The 17,980-nt window shown below is 35.0% G+C and overlaps 2 protein-coding genes across 5 annotated transcripts in view; one reads left to right on the top strand and one right to left on the bottom strand.

Annotated features, from left to right (window-relative positions):
• LOC110837427 (UPF0415 protein C7orf25 homolog) overlaps nucleotides 1–15,609 on the top strand; it is a 306,526-nt gene extending 290,917 nt beyond the window's left edge. Inside the window, exon 9 of the mRNA XM_087351166.1 lies at nucleotides 11,499–15,609. The gene's annotated coding sequence lies outside the window, so the exon portion shown is untranslated. The remainder of the gene's footprint in view (nucleotides 1–11,498) is intronic.
• LOC110837439 (uncharacterized) lies at nucleotides 66–16,847 on the bottom strand. Of its 4 annotated transcripts, none has more exons than XM_087351161.1 (8): nucleotides 16,608–16,847; nucleotides 10,649–10,863; nucleotides 10,096–10,296; nucleotides 9,488–9,826; nucleotides 7,933–8,179; nucleotides 7,178–7,252; nucleotides 2,984–3,592; nucleotides 66–2,365 (listed from the first exon to the last, which is right to left on the bottom strand). In XM_087351161.1, exons 2-8 carry the CDS (start codon nucleotides 10,847–10,849, stop codon nucleotides 2,232–2,234), a joined length of 1,806 nt encoding a protein of 601 aa, XP_087207287.1. In that variant the 5' UTR covers nucleotides 10,850–10,863; nucleotides 16,608–16,847; the 3' UTR covers nucleotides 66–2,231. The 4 variants fall into 4 exon arrangements, with proteins under 4 accessions (XP_087207287.1, XP_021935241.2, XP_087207286.1 ...); XM_022079549.2 differs by lacking the exon at nucleotides 16,608–16,847 and adding an exon at nucleotides 12,658–12,698; XM_087351160.1 differs by lacking the exon at nucleotides 16,608–16,847 and adding an exon at nucleotides 11,514–11,607.
• Between the last annotated feature and the right edge of the window lie 1,133 nt (nucleotides 16,848–17,980).

Genomic DNA, 17,980 nt, shown 5'->3' with positions numbered 1-17,980 from the left:
GTTTTTTATGAAAATCCACTTTATAATTTCATCAAATATTTATGTACAAATAATGTACCATAGCATTTATTAATTCATCATACTTGGTTATATTTATTTCACATATAAGATATACAAAAATGTAAGTGTATAATTATATCATATGCTAAGCACTATTTAAAAGTAAAAGTTCCTATTATACATGCTACTTCTTTGCAGTCTAGTTTAACATACAATAAAACCTCCATACAGTGAAACTAAAGGGGATTAAAGACATTATGGTTTAAGTTAAAAGTTTCATATATCCGTATGTTTTATCTCCAAAACTATTGAACTGACACAATGAAATGAAATTTCCACTGGAAGTTTTCAAGTAAATTTCATAAAGATAATAGGCCTATATCTGACAGGAACAGAATCTTTCATAACAAGCTATTAACTGTTCAGCCATTCAAGATATTCTATGCCTTTATGAAACCAATAGCCTCATTACTGTTTTCACAAGTCTGCTGATGTATCCTGCCTTAAGCAAGTCAACTTGAATATACCCACTTCTGTAAGCTCAATTTGAAATTAACCTCCTACACAAGCTTAAGTCTCCAAAGTGTTCTTCTCCTTTCAGGTATTACATCTAAAATGTGTGCATTTCTATTCTCTCCATGCATGCTACATGTCCATCTTAGTGTGGCAAAAAGTAACGACACAAACAAAAGTCCCCAACAGACTGAATACACTTATTACAGCAGTCATATAAACTTTGGAATAACTTGGCAAATCCAGATACTGTGATGGTATTTGGTTTTACCATCGTGTTTCTGAATGCCATTGATAGTATCAAATCAGTTACCTTTCAGTCTCAATTTCAACCTGGGAAACGGAAAAAGTCTTATGGAGCCAGGTTGGAGGAATATGAGAGGTGACTGAGCACTGCAATCCCTTTTTTGGTCAGAAATGTCCTTACATTGATCGCTGTATGAGCCAACGTGTTGTCATGCAAAAGCCACCAACCAGAATGTTCCAAGTCTGTGATAAGTATGGATCTTACCAATTCCTTATTCACATTTAGTTCACTTCCCATCATTCAGAGGGTTAATTCGTGGTCTCTTGTGAGTAAATTGCTCACTTTGTCCACTAATTTGGAGATCATTTTCAATCATTCACTGTGAGGTTCATCTTCCTCATCCTCTCTGCCTTCTTGAAAATTCTTAAATCATCGAAATGTTTGTGCTGAGGACAGAGCCTCATCGCCATAAGCTGTTCAAAACATTTCATGTGTTTCAGTGGGGCTATTTCCCACTAAGCAGTTTTGTAAATGAAACCTACAGATGGATGGACTTTTCAAGGAAGAATTTTTGTACTTGTGTTACCCAGACCTGCTTAATTGAATTCTAAGGTCATAATACTCCACCATCATTGATGGCACATCACTCAGTGACACCCAGTATTAATGTATTACATTATATGCTGTAAGGGCCCAATATTTTCTTTGTTATAGTAAGTTTGGTAAGTTAGTAAGATTGAGGTTTTATTGTTTAAATATTTCTATAAGATAAAGACACATATGAGGATGTTCCAATAAACAAGATGCACTCTTGTAATATCAGTAGATCACTGTGTATTAGCAATGTTAAATTTTTATCACTGACCCATGCTGCCCATATTTCATTAGTAATACCAGTGTGAAGATAAGTTTTCTAAAAAGTGACTAACCATTAAGGTTCAGTGTATGACCCAAATCTATTACATTAATTGGAGGAAAACTTGTTGAAGCATGTATCAAGATCTTAAAGCATCAATCTTGTAACTCATAAATGCTCACTCAATTGTTTATTATGGAGTGACACATTTTGAACTGAAGCATTTGAGTGACCAAGTGTGAATCTAAAAGGTTGAAAAAATCTAATGGCACTGTTTTCACATTCTACTTGATCATTTAATTTATTCTGGGTTACTGACTCACATAAACTATCAGAAGTCTTAACATCAAATAGACTATCTGGAAGCAGGTGTAACTTGGTCATCACTCCCTCTGAAAAATGTGATGTCAAGGCACTCCTTGAAATAGATTAACTTGATAGAATAAAAGAAACTGATTGGATTACTAAGTAATAAACCTCCAGATCCTCAAAATTATTTACTGAGTGGCAGCTGGTTTCATTAATACATTTTACTATAGTTATCCTCATATGTTTGTACAGGTCACAAGTCTAATTTAAATGGCTATAGTATTGGCCCACAGTTGATCTTTCTTATCACTGTAGACCACCTATACCAGTGGATGCTTTCTGTGTTAGTCTTTTCTTCAGCTTGTCTTCATTATTCAGTTTTATTCTTATGGCTTCCTTGACATGATGCTGATCCACACCAAATTTGGTCATCACAGCATCTGCAAAGCAAAGGGAAAATGTAAACTGTCTTAGGCATTCAATCAAAATTAAATGAATTATCTGTCAAACTTGAAAAATAGGTAGATTTATGCTAATTTAATTTCTGTGTTGAAGTATAATGTAAAGACAATAAACTGTATTCACTCATTGATACTTAAAGTTTATACAACTTGGCTGTGATGTGACATACACTAATGATGCAGATACAAATAATGAAATACATTAATTTCAATACAAATGTAGAACTGTATAACACATTAAAAAGAGATACTAGAATTAAAACAATTGTGAAATTCTACAAAGTTATGGTGGTGCCCCATATTATGTGGTAGTGAATCATGGGACAGTAAAAATGAAAGATCAGAACAGATACAAGCAAAAAAATGACATATTTAGGATACATGAAATATTGTAGTACAATAGAATAAGAAATGAAGGTTTAAGAAAAGAATTACATATATTTTTATTGAATAAAATCTACAATAAAACAGACTGAAATGGGAAGAATGGAAGGAACCTGCATTTTATTATAATTTGCATAAAAAATTATAATGAAATATGGCAATTATACTTAAATAGATAACAGTATGAGGTGACAACTGAGCTGGTCATATTACCTATAATTTGATTAACTTTCTGAATGTCCAGTCTTGGTTTTGAAGTTCCAGTCCCATTAAGACTATGTGTTGCCAGCATCTCTCGTCCAAACATGGCCACCAGCAATATATTGGTGTATTTCTTATATTCTCTGCACATTAACATTTGGAGTCGAAGTTGTGGAGATATGTTGATCATATGCTCAATGCCTTGGAATCTTGAAGATGTCTTCCCTTCTTTTGGCACATATTCTCCTGGCCTCATAAATTCTGTTTCTGATGTTTGTCTTGAATTCCTGTATGTGTGTTGGTCACTGTTGTGAGGGAATGAATCTTTTCTCAAAAATTGTGCAGCATCCAAGTCCATATTTTCTGTAGGATTTTCACGAGACTTGTCTGAAGACACATCTTTGTTTACAGCAGTTTGCTGTCTGTCATTTGTATGAGTTAATTTCAGTTGTTCCCATGGTTTGAGACCCTTCAATTGATTTTGTGTGTCAGATCCTAATGAGGATGAACTCTGAGCAGTAGCACCAGATGACATTTTCCATTGTCGGTTTTTGTTGTTGAATAATGATATTGTCACTTCATCAGACCTGGAGTCCTCTTGTGTTTTGGTGACTGTCCCTGCTAATACAGTAAATCAATCTGATTATCATTCTAGAATTATTCTGCAGTGGGAAATTTTATGATTTGCATTTACTATTATTAGGGATGTGCAAAACCGTAAACTTCTTTCAAACATGACACCAAATGAATGTACATGTAGAAGAATTTGGAAAAAGATAGATATCACTTTATTTGGTAACAACCTGGACTATGGATTATGGTTATTGTGATAATACTTTATTTCACTTGTGGATTAAGATGTAAATGTCTCTGTACAAATTTTTTATGGTAAAAGGGACTTTTTGATCACTGTATAATATCAACCCCTGTTATTCATGTCATGCACTTGTAACTAAAAGTCTTGTTAACTTTGTAGCAGAAATAAACATTTGAAATTTATAAACAGAGTGTGACAAAAGATTATAGTGAAGTAAATATGATTTATGGCCTTAGAATTTTGCACATCTCTAATATTGCCATACTTGATTGTCTTTACAATTTTAAGAAAGTACTGTAGCCATGCAAATAAAAATTCAGAAGTATAAAATAAGAAATATAAATATTATATGAACAAAACTAAATATAATAATAATAATAATAATAAATGTGAATGTGAAGCAGAAGGTTGTGATAATGGCAATGACAACATGGTGATGACTGATGATGATGATGATGATGATAATAATAATAATAATAATGCACAAAAGAACACTTACCTTACTGTAATTAGTAGCTTCTGGTTTCCAGATTGAATTTATATTTCAACCAAGCTTTCTTCTAAATAATGAAACATAACATTTTCACATAAAAAATAAATCATAAATAAAGTGTTTAAAACAAAATGCTACTTTGGAAGAACTTTTGATAGCTGTGTTTTATCAATCAAATATGGCTTTTAAAAGTATATCAATGCAAATCATACTTTATTGCATTTATAGAAAAATAAGTACAACACATTTACATATGGCAAAATAAATAAATAAATGCAGCACTACGACAGCTTGTTTACAAACTACAGAACAAAGCTGGGAAGCAAAAGCTGCACACTGACATCCAACAACAGGCTTAGGAGAATCTCATCTAACATTTTAATTTTGCACCAATATGAATTAATCACATGATCTGTTGCTTATTGTGTTAAAGTTAATTTTCATACTGAATCAAGGCATCTGTCTGATTAGCTGGAGAGTCCCAGTTTGCAGACTAAAGTTGTTATAACATAATGGTTGGATGGGCCTAACACATACCTCGCATGTAGCGACAAATAAGTATCGGGCATTATTAAAATTATGATGGTGGAGAGAAACATATCCTCTACAACTTGGTCCAATACAAAACATACATGGATTTCCCTAGGTTTCCATGGTGAAAAATCATAATCTAACTGCTTGAGTTAGTGCATGACACTGCTTTCAGTAAATCTAAATAATTCTAAGGTTATTTCAAGAGACACGCATATCACATTGAATTAGAGGAACTGAATTTTTCAGTTTTAAAGATGGCTGTTAATGCACTATGAAAATTAAAACTAAGGTTCCTTTCAGATGCTATTTTCCAGGGCTAGTAAATGCTGTATATTTTGCCACTTGAAAGAAGTGTGGTACGAGGTACAATAGTTTATTAGGTTTAAAACGTCATCTGCCGATGGGCTTAGATTTTATAAAATAATTCAAACCTCATGGACTATACATATATATGAATACATAATTATCATTTCAGCTCTTATTATTTTACTGTATTCATAGCCCTGTACTACCTACTTTTACTCTAAATGATAAAAGCAAAACTTTCTTGAAAATATGTGACAAAATAGAAGTGTCAGAGCCATATGGTTGGAATAGACTTTTGAAAGGAACAAATAATTGGTTTCATTAGTACAAATAGATGACATACAAAGTTACTTTTTCTTGTAACTGATCATATGCTACTGGCAGTTAAATTATTCAACCTATATATTGGGATATGGAAGCAGAGGGATTGGATATACACAATCTTTGTAAATTTGCAGTGTTTTATTAAGGTAAACTGACATCTTGTAGATCATACTTTTAAATGGTACAGTTGACATAAGTTCATTGCTGTTGAATATCTTCACAGCAGTTTCAGTAAGAGTGGAATCATTGGACTGTACATTCAGGTAGGGCAAATGTGTCTAGATCACTGAAACAGTGTTTAACACCTGTGGTCATAAAGCCATAGTTTTATGTTTTAAATATACATAATTAATAATAAAACTATTTTAAATAACTCAGTACTAATACAGCTTCCTGCTGATGTACTGTAGCATTTACCTGTTAATGTGCAATTTCTATTGGTTACCACATTTCAGACTACATTAAATAGGACCGAGAAGTGGTTGTATCAGCAAAACTTTTGGGTTTCAGTGAGTGAATACCATCAGAGTAAAAAAGTGATACAGATAAAGAAATAATCCACAACACAATTACCAACCAAATGATAGCTTCTATACATATAATTTGTTACTTGTCAGTTCATTAAGAATGTGGAGTCTATGCATTCATGGATCTAATTTATTTTGTAACAAGCATAGAAAGAACAGATCACATTTCCTCCTACAATTTTGCATACCTGATCGGCTTTTATGTTCAAAATGGTAAATATAATGTATTGCTGCAAAACTAATTACACTGCATAGAGCCATGAAATCATTTCTGAGAAGAAATTACACAGTTGAATTTCAGTTTCTTGTTAAATAGATGTTATACTGGGCTGATGAAATCTGCAAAATATCTTTTATTGTGTACATTCAATATCAAATATCACTGAAATCAAGTGAACAGTTTTGAAAATGAAACAAGTGGACAGGCATGACCTCCTCATTATGTATTTATTTTACAAACTTCATGTAAAAACTCTTGGCAAGAATCATATAAGATTATTACATCATTACAAATAACATTTCTAATTAGAATGGATAACCATTTGTGATTCCATGATCGCATATTGGTTTGTAAATGTACAATGAATGAATAGTCTAATATCACTGATGACTTCAGTGTGGGATGGTGTTGGTAGTGCAACAGGATTTTGTACCAGCACAGTGTTAAGTTTTAGAGGAACTGTATATACATGACTCTTCATTCTCACATTCCTGTTTTATGGTAAAGAGAGTGTGATTGTTTCTATGGCATTTTTGTTACTATACCACTGACCAACGACAGTAGAATTCTGCAACTTAAGGCAATCTATGTGCATTATTTGTAATACAGTAAGCTTTTGCTACATCTAATGCAGTGAAATACAGTGGATTCCAGTTAATTGGGACACATCAGAACTAGAACACTTTGGCCCAATTAAGCGGCTGCCCCAATTATGCGAAGCTCCACATAAAGTCTTAAAAAGGCTTGTTCTTTAAGATTTGTCCCAAATAAACCGCTGCCATGATTAACCAGAATCTATTGTATACTAAAATTAAAAATCCCGTCTCACTTGAATTGAAAGGGCCAGTAATCTGTTAGTGTTAAGATGGAACGAATTTCAATAGTGTGGCAACGAGTTTATGCAGGTCCTGTAGACCAGAGTATATTTGAACTCAGCAGTAAAAGAATGTGCAACAAATAATATGTAACAGTCATATATTTTTACCTTGATCTGCCTCAGATGAGTTCAGAAGTATGTTTCCCAGTGAAGGAGCCTCCTTTCCTGTTGATACTCCTTCATCTGCAAAAAGTTAAACAGTCACAGACAACACAGTTTATTATATTTAAATTAAAAGTTATAGCAATTGATAACAAGAATTGATTATTTTACTTCGTACAATTTCATGCGTGAATCCTTAATGCGACTGGAGCGCACAACTGAAAGACCAGAGACCAAAATTTTACACTTTAATAACTTAGCACATGCCTAACCAACTCCATGTACAGGGGCTTACTTGAGCATTTGGTAGTTATTCAGCTTATCAAGAAATTCCCTTATATGAAACCTGGAGATAACAAAATCTGCCAGTGGATCCTATCATGAGCCAATGCATTCCAGCTCACATCTTCACAGTTAATTTCTGTAACACTTATTTTAATACTAACAGAAATATTACTAACCTATCACCTCAAGTTTATCCAATCGAAAGGTTGTATACATTTATTTCTGCAATGTGTGACGTGTTCTGTCGGCACAAAATTCTTTACCCAAGAACACAAACAGGCTGTCGACATCGGTCTTCTAGGTTGTAATGACGGGTGGACTTGTAAGTAGATACCACCATTTCAGCTGAACATACTGCCTCCATCTATCAACAAGTCTACATCATGTTACAACCCAGAAAACTGACACTGACATGTTCACAAATGTGAGAACCTCAAATCTCATATAATATGGGCTGTGTGAAAATATAAGCTTACTGCTGGATGCTCTGGTTGCAACTCTCTTCAGCATTTGTGCTGCCAGAAGACCAATGCCTAGAGATCCCCTTCCAGGCCCTGCTGTCAGGATCATTGAGGGATTAGCATAGCCGTTGTTGAAATCATGTTGATCTGTATCAGACGAGTTTTCATCCAGAGTTGATGACTGATTGGTTGCAAAGTTTTCAAACTGTTCTGAAACATCTGTGGTCTCTTCTTTCACTCTGACATCATCTAGGAAGACTGACTGCAAAATCCAGGACAGGTGGGGAATACAAAGTTTAGTGGTTTTTAGGCATTAGGTAAATAATAAAATTCTCATATTAATTAATTAACTTGTTTTGGGCTATATATGCACACTACTACTGGATACTAACATAAATTGTAAATATTATAAGTACAAAAAAGCTACAATTTATACTAACAGTATGAAGCTATGAGGGAAATCATATGGCACGTGTATCACAGATGATTGAGAGTCCTTGCTGCCACACAACAAGCTAACACCTACCACCTTGTTTGAATCCTGGAATAATCTATACAGACTGAACTGACTTCAATGAAAGAGTGAGTGAGTGATAATGTACCCTCCCCACTCCTCAGTTCCTTCTAAAGGCCAAGTCAATTGGAACTTCTTAGATTTCATTGGATAGAGAAATCTACATATAAAACTAGAAAAGTTCTGATATATTTTTATTTCAACAATTACATGTTTTCAATACATGTGTCTTCCTCATTCTATGCAAAGTTCCATTTTCCTGAACTACCTCCAGAAACAATGGTACCATTCAATTTATTTCACTTCTGCAAGCGGCTGTTTGCAAGCATATAAGCTCCTTCAGGACTTTAATGACCTTGAAGACTTGGGATTGTAGTATGAAGTTAAGCATTCAGATTCTTTGGTTCTGCCACCTAAAGTGGCAAGTGCATAGAGAATGTTAACAGTGAAACCCATTGGAAAGAGCCACTTGGAAAGACCAAGAAGATAGCATATTAATATTAAGATGGTGAGGATGGATGATGGATGGAATTAGATCAGGAATGTGTCCTATGGTAGGCTTTGGTATTAGTGCTATTGAATCTTCATGTTCTAAGCCAGAATTACTTATTTTTGTGTTTTGCCAAATGACCTATGAGATTTACATTTAACAAAATTAAAAGAATTCAATCTGGTGAATTCTGCAGTAAAGGGATTTTAGTGTACATAAACAGAGCTGCGTTTTGATAAACTTCAGTCTGGTTGACTGTCAGCAATGCATACCAAAGAACACATAACACAGTGCACTCAAAAAAATATATTCATTCACATGTTCTATGAGCTGCTGATAGCTCAGTTAGTATAGTGTCTAACTATGGACTGCATGACTGGGGTTTGATCCAAAATAGGGGCAAAGTATTTTTCTTCTAGCCTCTGCCACCCAGACTGAATTTTGGGCCTGACCACTCACTTCTATCTGGTGCTGAGGTCAAGGATGAATAATAGTTATATATATCCTTCCCCAAGTGCCTTCGTGGTGTGCTGTGGGATAGGTTTTCTTTACTTTATTTTACTCACATGATCTGGTGCTAGGGATGAATTGTTAGATTCTTCTCCTCCACCATCATCTTCATCTCTGTCTACTGCCATGGGCATAACAACATTACCATCCACTTTTCCAGGCTGCTGGATACATTGTAACATTGGGATGGGTCTGGGCTTTCTTCCAAGTGAAGATTTCATTACTGATCTTGTTTGTACTGCTGTTTCAGTTTTCTCTGTCAGAGACACTGATTTTCCTAGGAGAGTTACATTGCTGGCATTGTTCTGTTGGCTGCCTTTATATTCACATGCTGCTGTATCTTGATTCTGAGCCCCTTCAGCCATAGGTGTAATTAAACTGCTTGTTTCATTTATCTGTTACAGCAAAATATAATTTCATTATATACATGTAAATAAATACATAAGATGGAAAAGTCCAAAGAGTATTTACAGAGCTGAAAATTTTTAACTATATTGTTAGAGGTATAATTTGGAACTTAAAAATGTTAGAAAAGATTCAACTTCTTACATAAAATATGACAGTGGACTATTATGACATAATGGAGCAGGAAAAATATAACAGTACTGTTACATCCAGCTTGAAAGACCAATATTTTGCTGTCTCAACTTGAGTGAGTACTTACTCCACTGTCCAATTCCTGATCAAGTCTCTGGTTGATGTCCTGCAGACCTCGTATCTCAAGGATCTGTGCTGTGTGAAGTAGTTTGGCAATTCTGTCTTGTTCAACCCGTACCTCTCCATGGTACATATAAACCAGCAAGTCTTTCAATTCTGCCACCCCAACGTCCTTTAAAATAATAATTGGATGTGGACATGGATTTTCCTATAAAAAAGTGAAAGTATTATTTAAAGAACCAAAGAATAAGTACATTTATTTACCCCTACTACAGGCCCACCAATGTTAATAATAGAATTTCCTTACATTTATTATAACATCTCTTAACAAAGGAATTAGCACCGAACTACTTAACATTAATCCAACACTTTTTGTAAAAATAATGTAAGCAGTTCTTCACATAATCAACAACTTTTCAGTCCATTCTGATAAGGAGTGATATTATTTTAAACTTAATCTGTATATCACTGTAATACACATCCTGCACAGCATGTCAGAATGTTGGTACTGTGCTTATGAAATATGATAATCAATACTGATATTGACAATAGTACCAAACCTTGAGTAGCCTCTTCAGGTACTGGCTGCAAGCAGACAAAACTAGTTTGTGAGCTCTGATGCTTTCTCCTTCACAAGCCAAAGTGACATCCACAAAGTCACCATCACCATAAGAAGATTCGAGGGAGTTGATTATGTTGTCAGTGAAACTATTCCATGTGAGACATAGTTGAAGTTTATTGTATGAGGAATCATCCACCATTGTCACTGTGTTAACTAAAAGATAAAAAATGTGGATCATCAGTGTTTGAAAATGTATGCATAACATAACATAAGTCAGGTGCCTTTGCCAGAATTTGGCCTTTGGTCTTAACAGGTAGTGGTAGTGACAGTCAAGCATTGTCTAGGGCATCCAGCATCTGTCTGGGTGATGCTAATACAGGGATTCTGTCATGTGGTTGCAGGGCTCACTGGGCAAACTCCATGCTGGAATTTACCATCTGTTGATTCCCCACTTCTGTTACAGAAATACATGTAGCTCTTCATGTAAAGTACCAGATACTTTTAACAAAACTGGATTTTGTCAACAAATTCTAGTAAACCTCTCATATACCAAATTTCCTAAAAATGGTTTGGGGTTCTTCGAGTTGTTGCATTCACACAGACTAACATGGTGAAGCTAACAGGCACATCCTTGCAACTCTTAGTTGTGAGCGTCTTCTATGGCTATACGAAATTCATGTATATGTCCAGAAATCAGTTAGGGAGCATTGAACAGTTTATGCTGGTCAAATTTTTTTTTATTTATTCAAAACAAAATGATATCCCAATAAAAACTACATGTTTTGAAGATGTCACCATACCAAATTTCTGGGCCAACATTTTGCATTGATTCTGTTTACATCTAATAGGTTTCTACCAGCTACCCTGAGGATGAGAGCAGAGATGGCTCTCGAAACCTTTGCGGAAGAAATGGTTTCGGCCATCTGACGCGAGTTGTTGCCCGAGAGTCTTTCATCAACTTCGGTCGCCGCGAAAGCTCTACCATTTACAATGACACGTAGTTTGTAAGAACACCGATAGATGGCAGAACGATCGCCACTGAAAACCGTGACATACACATATTAACTGCCCCAAATTATGTTCTTTGGTCACGCCAAGACATAACACCTAAAAATTTAGAAAATTCGTTTATAATTACTGTATTCTCAAAGTATACCTAAGTGTTTTACAGCTGTTTGGATAACAAGTATATGATGGCACGCTTTGAGAAACAAAATGCTTGCATTTTATAGGACACAACTTTTGTCTGAAATGTATCTTTCATTAGTTTAGTTTTCAGGTTGCTGGACTGTGTTGGAACGAACTGCAGTGGGAAATTCAAACATATTTTTAACCCAGTCAGTACACGTACAATAGGAAAAATGATCAGAAAACAAAGCAGTCGGAGCTTGACAATGACTTCATCTCCATGTGGCGCGACTGTTGTAAGGGGAGGGGTTAATATTTCATTTTGCGCACGACCTAAATCAGGATTTGCCAATGACCAAAATATGCACGAAGCAAGGCCTTATATTGTTGCAAAATTTGCCTACAATTCATGTTAGTATACAACCCTGTCGAACCCAATGGCCGTGCGGGTAAAGTGCAGCCGTAAGCGAAAACGAAGACGGATATGTCGACCTAGAACTTTTCTGCTCGCTCTTTTGCGTACTTTGCATGGAGTGCAGAGCGAAAACGCTTTTTGGGCTGGTCGTGTCCGTCTAGTCGATTCAACTCGAGAACCACTGGACGGATTTGGATGAAATTTGATGTGGAGGTTCGGCAATTCTGAACGACCTCAAAATCACGCTGTTGAAAGCCCTACCAGCGGCGATAACAAAATGACAGATGAGGAAAGTAGTGAGGTAGATATTGACGTGCTGCAATCAGGAGGCCAACATGGGTACTATTGAGCATGGCGTACGGAAAAAAAAAAATTAAACGCACGTTGCAAAGAAGCATGAGGATAAGTGTATTCCTGTACGGAATACACTTTCCGAACTTGTTTCATCCATCGTCACAACTCACCTTCCACCTTTTCAGTATTCCTGGGAACAAGGGTCTGGCGACCTCTGGAAATACGTTCAGAAAACAAAACATTAACTTGTTCATCCTGAACTGCGATCCACGGAACGCACAATAGGTAATGCAATCTAAGCCCACTCTACTAGGCCTACGTAATGAATGTGTTCGTACAAATTCACCCATCAATCATGTTTTACATGATAGTACGTTTTACTTTTTTTGAAAGTAAGGCTATCCAGTAAGTTTTCTAAACGTACGGACTGTTTTGTAGTGTTCCGAAAAACGCACGCAGTTTTGAGTAAGAGCCCAGAATAGCTGTTTAATGTGGTAATTATCAGTCACATAAAATAACATTACATACATAACATTTGGCTCTGTGACATAGTGAATCAGAAAAAGTATATTTGGAATTAAATTTACTCATTTAAATTTCCAAAAGTGTTTTAGTGGGTTTACATTTTTACATAAGAAGTGTGCCTTCATTTCTGGTATTTTATCAGGCAATTATGTTTTGTGTGGTAACACTGCAAATAACAAGTAAAAGTTCGTGCTTGTGAAGTATGTAAACACAGTTGATTTTCTACTGTGGGTACATACAAATGTAATCAGTCCTTTGTATATCACAGTGTGTGGGTCATGATACACAAAAATAAACTGTGCTAAGAAGATGCAATTCACATCACTTTGCTGTGTAGTGTGTGGAGTATAGTGTTAATAGTTTGAATAAGAGACCTTTCAGCAGAACTCATGACTTAGAAGGTAAGATTCATCAAGTACTATTTTTCATTAAACAATAACATACTTTCCTTTTAAGAGACTTTTTCCCCCCTGGAAGGAATTTTGACCATATGTACTTTTCTGTATTAGAAACTATTTAGGCTTATACACATGTTCACATTTGGCAGCAGGTAGGAACTCTCCTTGGAGACAGTCCTACTTCAGGGAAGTGAGAGCCCCTGCCCACATGAACTCCAGGTTCCCCTTAACCTGAGGGGTAGCAACCTGTAAGGGTTCCTCTACCAGGATTACGGTAGATAACATAGGGCAGTAGCTATGTATTACTGGGCTGAGGCTATTGAAGAATGACTTCCCTAAAGGCTAGACACCAGATACTCACAAGCGGTAATCACATCTTGATTTAACCGGTTGTGATACTGCCACGAGAAAAGCCACAGGAAACTACCTCATTATTATCCCTAGTCAAAATTATGGCAAGAAATCAAATTGCCTTAATGATAGCTAACCTCTGTTTGGAGACCGCACCTTAAGAAGAAGAAGATGTGTTCATAGTGAGAGCATTTTAAGAAGATAAATATCTTATTGTAAATCCTAGTTTTATAACTCCTGGATAATTTGTTGGATTATGATAAGAAGCTCAGCTTTGGCAAAATTCACTTCTGCCCCTATCATGCCATCTATTTATGACAGCATATGAAACCAAGACAGTACCCGAGGATGCCAACACAATGTCAAAGTTACCAGGGTGTATTTTGATCCAAGTGGTTTCTGGTTAGGCTAGTCTGACCTAGCTTAAGTTATTTTATTTTCTATAACTTGTTTTCTCTACCACAATACTTCTCAAATAATTTTACAGATACATTTTCCATCGAGTCTATTTACTTTGAGACATAGTTTTAATAATTTAATGTATTCATAATGGATTGTCAGTTACACCATAGCAAGCAACAATAATGCACTTGTGTCATATGCATGTCATATCTTCTGTATTGTTACACTGCACATATATTTTCTGACTTGTTCGTAAGTTATTCCATATCTGTATATCTGAAGGGCTGTTCAGTTGAGTCAGTTTTATCATCAGTGCAATTATGAAGTACTATGTGCAGCAATCAAAACCCTGGATGGTTATTGGGTCACTTAAATGCCTCCAAATTAAACCAGATAGCATTAACTTTATTTTTAAATTTTTACCCACATCATAAATAGCAACTACCTATTTTTTTGGTTATGGAAAAAAATAAAATTCCATCATTATACCATCTTCACATTTTCAATAATTAGACCTTGAAAGTGTTAAAGGCCCTTCAAAAACAATATAAATTCTTAATCTAACAGAACTCTTTGTCACTGGGAACCACTTTTACATCTGTCCCCTAAAAGTGTTAATGAATTTGACTGCCTTTGTATGTTTCTTTGTGTGTGTGTGTGTGTGTGTGTGTGTGTGTGTACACAAGTACATATGTCTGATGTGAAAGTCACTTCACAATGGAAATGTTGAGGTTGTAAACATGTGTGGCTGAAAAGGTCTGTGACAGTGTTAAAGTATTGCCATTAGGCCTAATAATGAGTATCTTTATTTATATAACACTTCCTACAGAGTTAGTAAAAATTTTTTAATCTGAAAATAGAGACAGAATCTGAAACCTTGTATATATTTTTTTTTATTATCTGCAGGATGTGCAAAGTATTAATGCAATGGTAAAGCTTTGTATGTCCACCTGCATACATGCTTCATTTCCAAAAGTGTTGGTCAGATTCGGATTTGGTATTGGAGGCTATATTAAAAGTTGCCATATAAATTTAATTTTGGTCCAGATCTGTCCAATACAATGCCTACTTTACATGAAGCTCAGATCAGACTTAAACAGTTTTCACTGAAATGACTCAATAAACAAAAAGTTATACATGGTGTTAAGACCATACCTTTCATTTGAAACAATTTTAGTATGTTTAACATTAACATAAGATATAATATGTTGTTACGCAGTCTGATATCTATAGTGTGATTAGCTTTGTAACAGCCAATTTGTATCTGTAATAAAATAAAAACCATGGCCAATGCCATGTAAAATAGCAAAGAACACATCCAAGAGAACCATATGTTACATGCTGTCCTTTGTATACATAGTAAACGTTTGACTGTTCAAGCATACAGTATGATTTCATAATGTTAATTTCACCATAGCTTGTTTTAGCATAAAAGAAACTGTTAAAGTGCAATATTTTTGTACCTGTCCCCTCACCACCACACTCTGCATGCCACTTTTTGTATCAAACTCAATTTCTCCTTCCTGGTTCGATTTGTGCATATTACTAATACTGTAACATGTATATTTACAAAGAGAACAGATATAGAATTCAGTGCTGATATATTTGTGATTCTGTTTCCTCGTTATAAGTAACAATGGCAGATGCAAAATAGCATTGTGTTATGTGCTGCAACAGTACATTATTTTAACCTTTCTAGTGCCTACATATCTACATAACTGGCATCCATGTAAATGAGAGGATACGTATTAGAATATTCTAGTATAAAGTAAAATGCCAATGGTATTATATTAAAACACTTTCCTTTTGAAAACAGGCAGTTTCTCAATCATTACATTATCCCACAATCTGAGAAATACTGTAGCAGTATTTTGCAAATTTTAGTATCTACTGCTTTTAGTATTCACAGATTAATTTTGTTTCTTAACCTCTGAAATCCTATTTAGAGGTTTGCCATGTTAACTGCACTTCCATACAGCCAGTTACAGTACTACTGGTAATGCAATCCTTGACTGAATTAAAAAAATCGAATCCTTACTGCTGGAAACAAGATTGATTCTGGCAATTGCTTAGTAGTCCAAGACTGTTATATGCCGTTACTTTGAATGCTGACATGAAAATATGTAAACAAAAATGTGAGAAATGTATATTTTCATGAACCTTACAGTATTTCAGGACTGTTACATTTCATTTTTATCTTTTAAACAGTGTGTGAATAACAGTATTAGATAACAGTAACATTTTAAAAACCATACACCAGCTTCGTAAAAGGGCATGTGACCTCAAATGACTTGTTGACCTTGTCAGGCAAAGAATGAAGATGGCTTCAGAAATAGTAAGTAATGTTGTTTATTGTTTTCCCCACGTCATGCATCAGTTTTATTAAACTGGGTTCACAGTGAAACCTCATCCGAAGCACTGTATCAAATGCATGCATTGTTTACCTTGTATCAAGTGCTTTTGACAATAAGAAATTGACGTCTGTGCGTAACACTGTTTACTATAAACTTCAGTTGTATTCCTTTATTTCCAATAGGTGTCGGTGGATATCAGTCCAAACTGATTTGGGTGGGGGATGGTTTCCTTTGGAATATAGATTTTGTCAGTAGTGAACATCCCAATTAGTAAAGCCGTTTTGCATCTTTAAATTTTGTAATGTTCGTAAAGCAACTTAATAACAGTCTTATTGGTTGTTGACTCTAATATATGTAACTATGATTTACTTATGTAAAGGATGGCAATGCATGGTTACTAGAACTTTCACTGCTGCGGAGTGACGTAGTTTTGCATGTAACCAGAAGATGGCAGCTTATGGTCTATTCATGTGAGATGAACGAATAAATTCTATGAATAATGTCACTAATTCAAATATAATATTTTATCCCTTCTACAAACAAACTATTAAACGTAGAAATTATGTCTTATATGTGGTGAGAAAGTAGAACTTTCATTGAAAGATAAGTTTTGTTTTGACCTAAGAGGAAGGAATAGCAGTATGGAGAAAATTAACTAATAAAAAGCGTCATGATTTGTAATATAGAAAAACTGTAGGGTGATTAAATGAAGGACGACAGGATGGATGGAACTAGTTATATCCCTTGGGGAAATGATAAGAACACGAGTTTGGTTAGAAAGCTTCAAATAAAAAGACGACTTGGGGAACGTAACGTCGATCTAAAGTGGTTAAAGTGGAAGTTGAGTTGCGAAAAAGTGTGGTGAACTTTCGGATACCATACAGGGAATTTCTTAACCAGCTGCATAACCATAAAATTTTCAACGAAGAACTGAAATTTAGAACGTAAGTTTATTTATTGTAGATAAGATATTCGGAATCTATCAGCAGAAGGCTGAAGACCAAAAAGGGTAGTCCGAAAACGGTAGACGTTCGGATACTTTTCTTGAAAGTCGGTCATTTTTTTAAAAAAATCTGTGAGCTCGGACACACACCCAAGCATGATGACACTACGGCCTCTTACTTGAAGTAAACACAAGTTTGGAAAGAAAACTCCATATTTATTTTTGCGTTAATTTTTTTATAAATATAATTTAAATATAAATATAATTATACTTTGTTAGCCATGTTTAACCAAAATAAACACGATAGAACATTCACTTTAAGAAACTGATAATTGCACACCTGGTCAGGGAACCTCTCGGCTTTTGTGGATCCCTTAAATTCAATCGACCACATCACCATACTCAATTCCTCTATAGTAACATTTAATATTCTTTCATCTCACCCTCTTTCAATAGATTTCCCTGATAATCTTTGGCGAAGAGCAGTATGCAAATTGTGAATTTTCTTATTTTGCAGTTT

This window comes from Zootermopsis nevadensis, unplaced genomic scaffold (genome assembly GCF_977971745.1).
Source record: "Zootermopsis nevadensis isolate Lab colony 2312 unplaced genomic scaffold, Znev_1.0 Znev_ptg000018l, whole genome shotgun sequence".
Lineage (NCBI taxonomy): Eukaryota > Metazoa > Arthropoda > Insecta > Blattodea > Termopsidae > Zootermopsis > Zootermopsis nevadensis.
This window is presented reverse-complemented; position numbering and strand designations above follow the sequence as displayed.

Coding starts and splice junctions, on each gene's coding strand:
- LOC110837439 (XM_087351161.1), bottom strand. CDS start 10,849: ATGGTGGATGATTCCTCATACAATAAACTTCAACTATGTCTCACATGG. Junction 9,827..10,095: donor ATCAGGAATTGGACAGTGGA/GTAAGTACTCAC, acceptor TTGCTGTAACAG/ATAAATGAAACAAGCAGTTT. Junction 2,366..2,983: donor GAAAGTTAATCAAATTATAG/GTAATATGACCA, acceptor TTTGCTTTGCAG/ATGCTGTGATGACCAAATTT.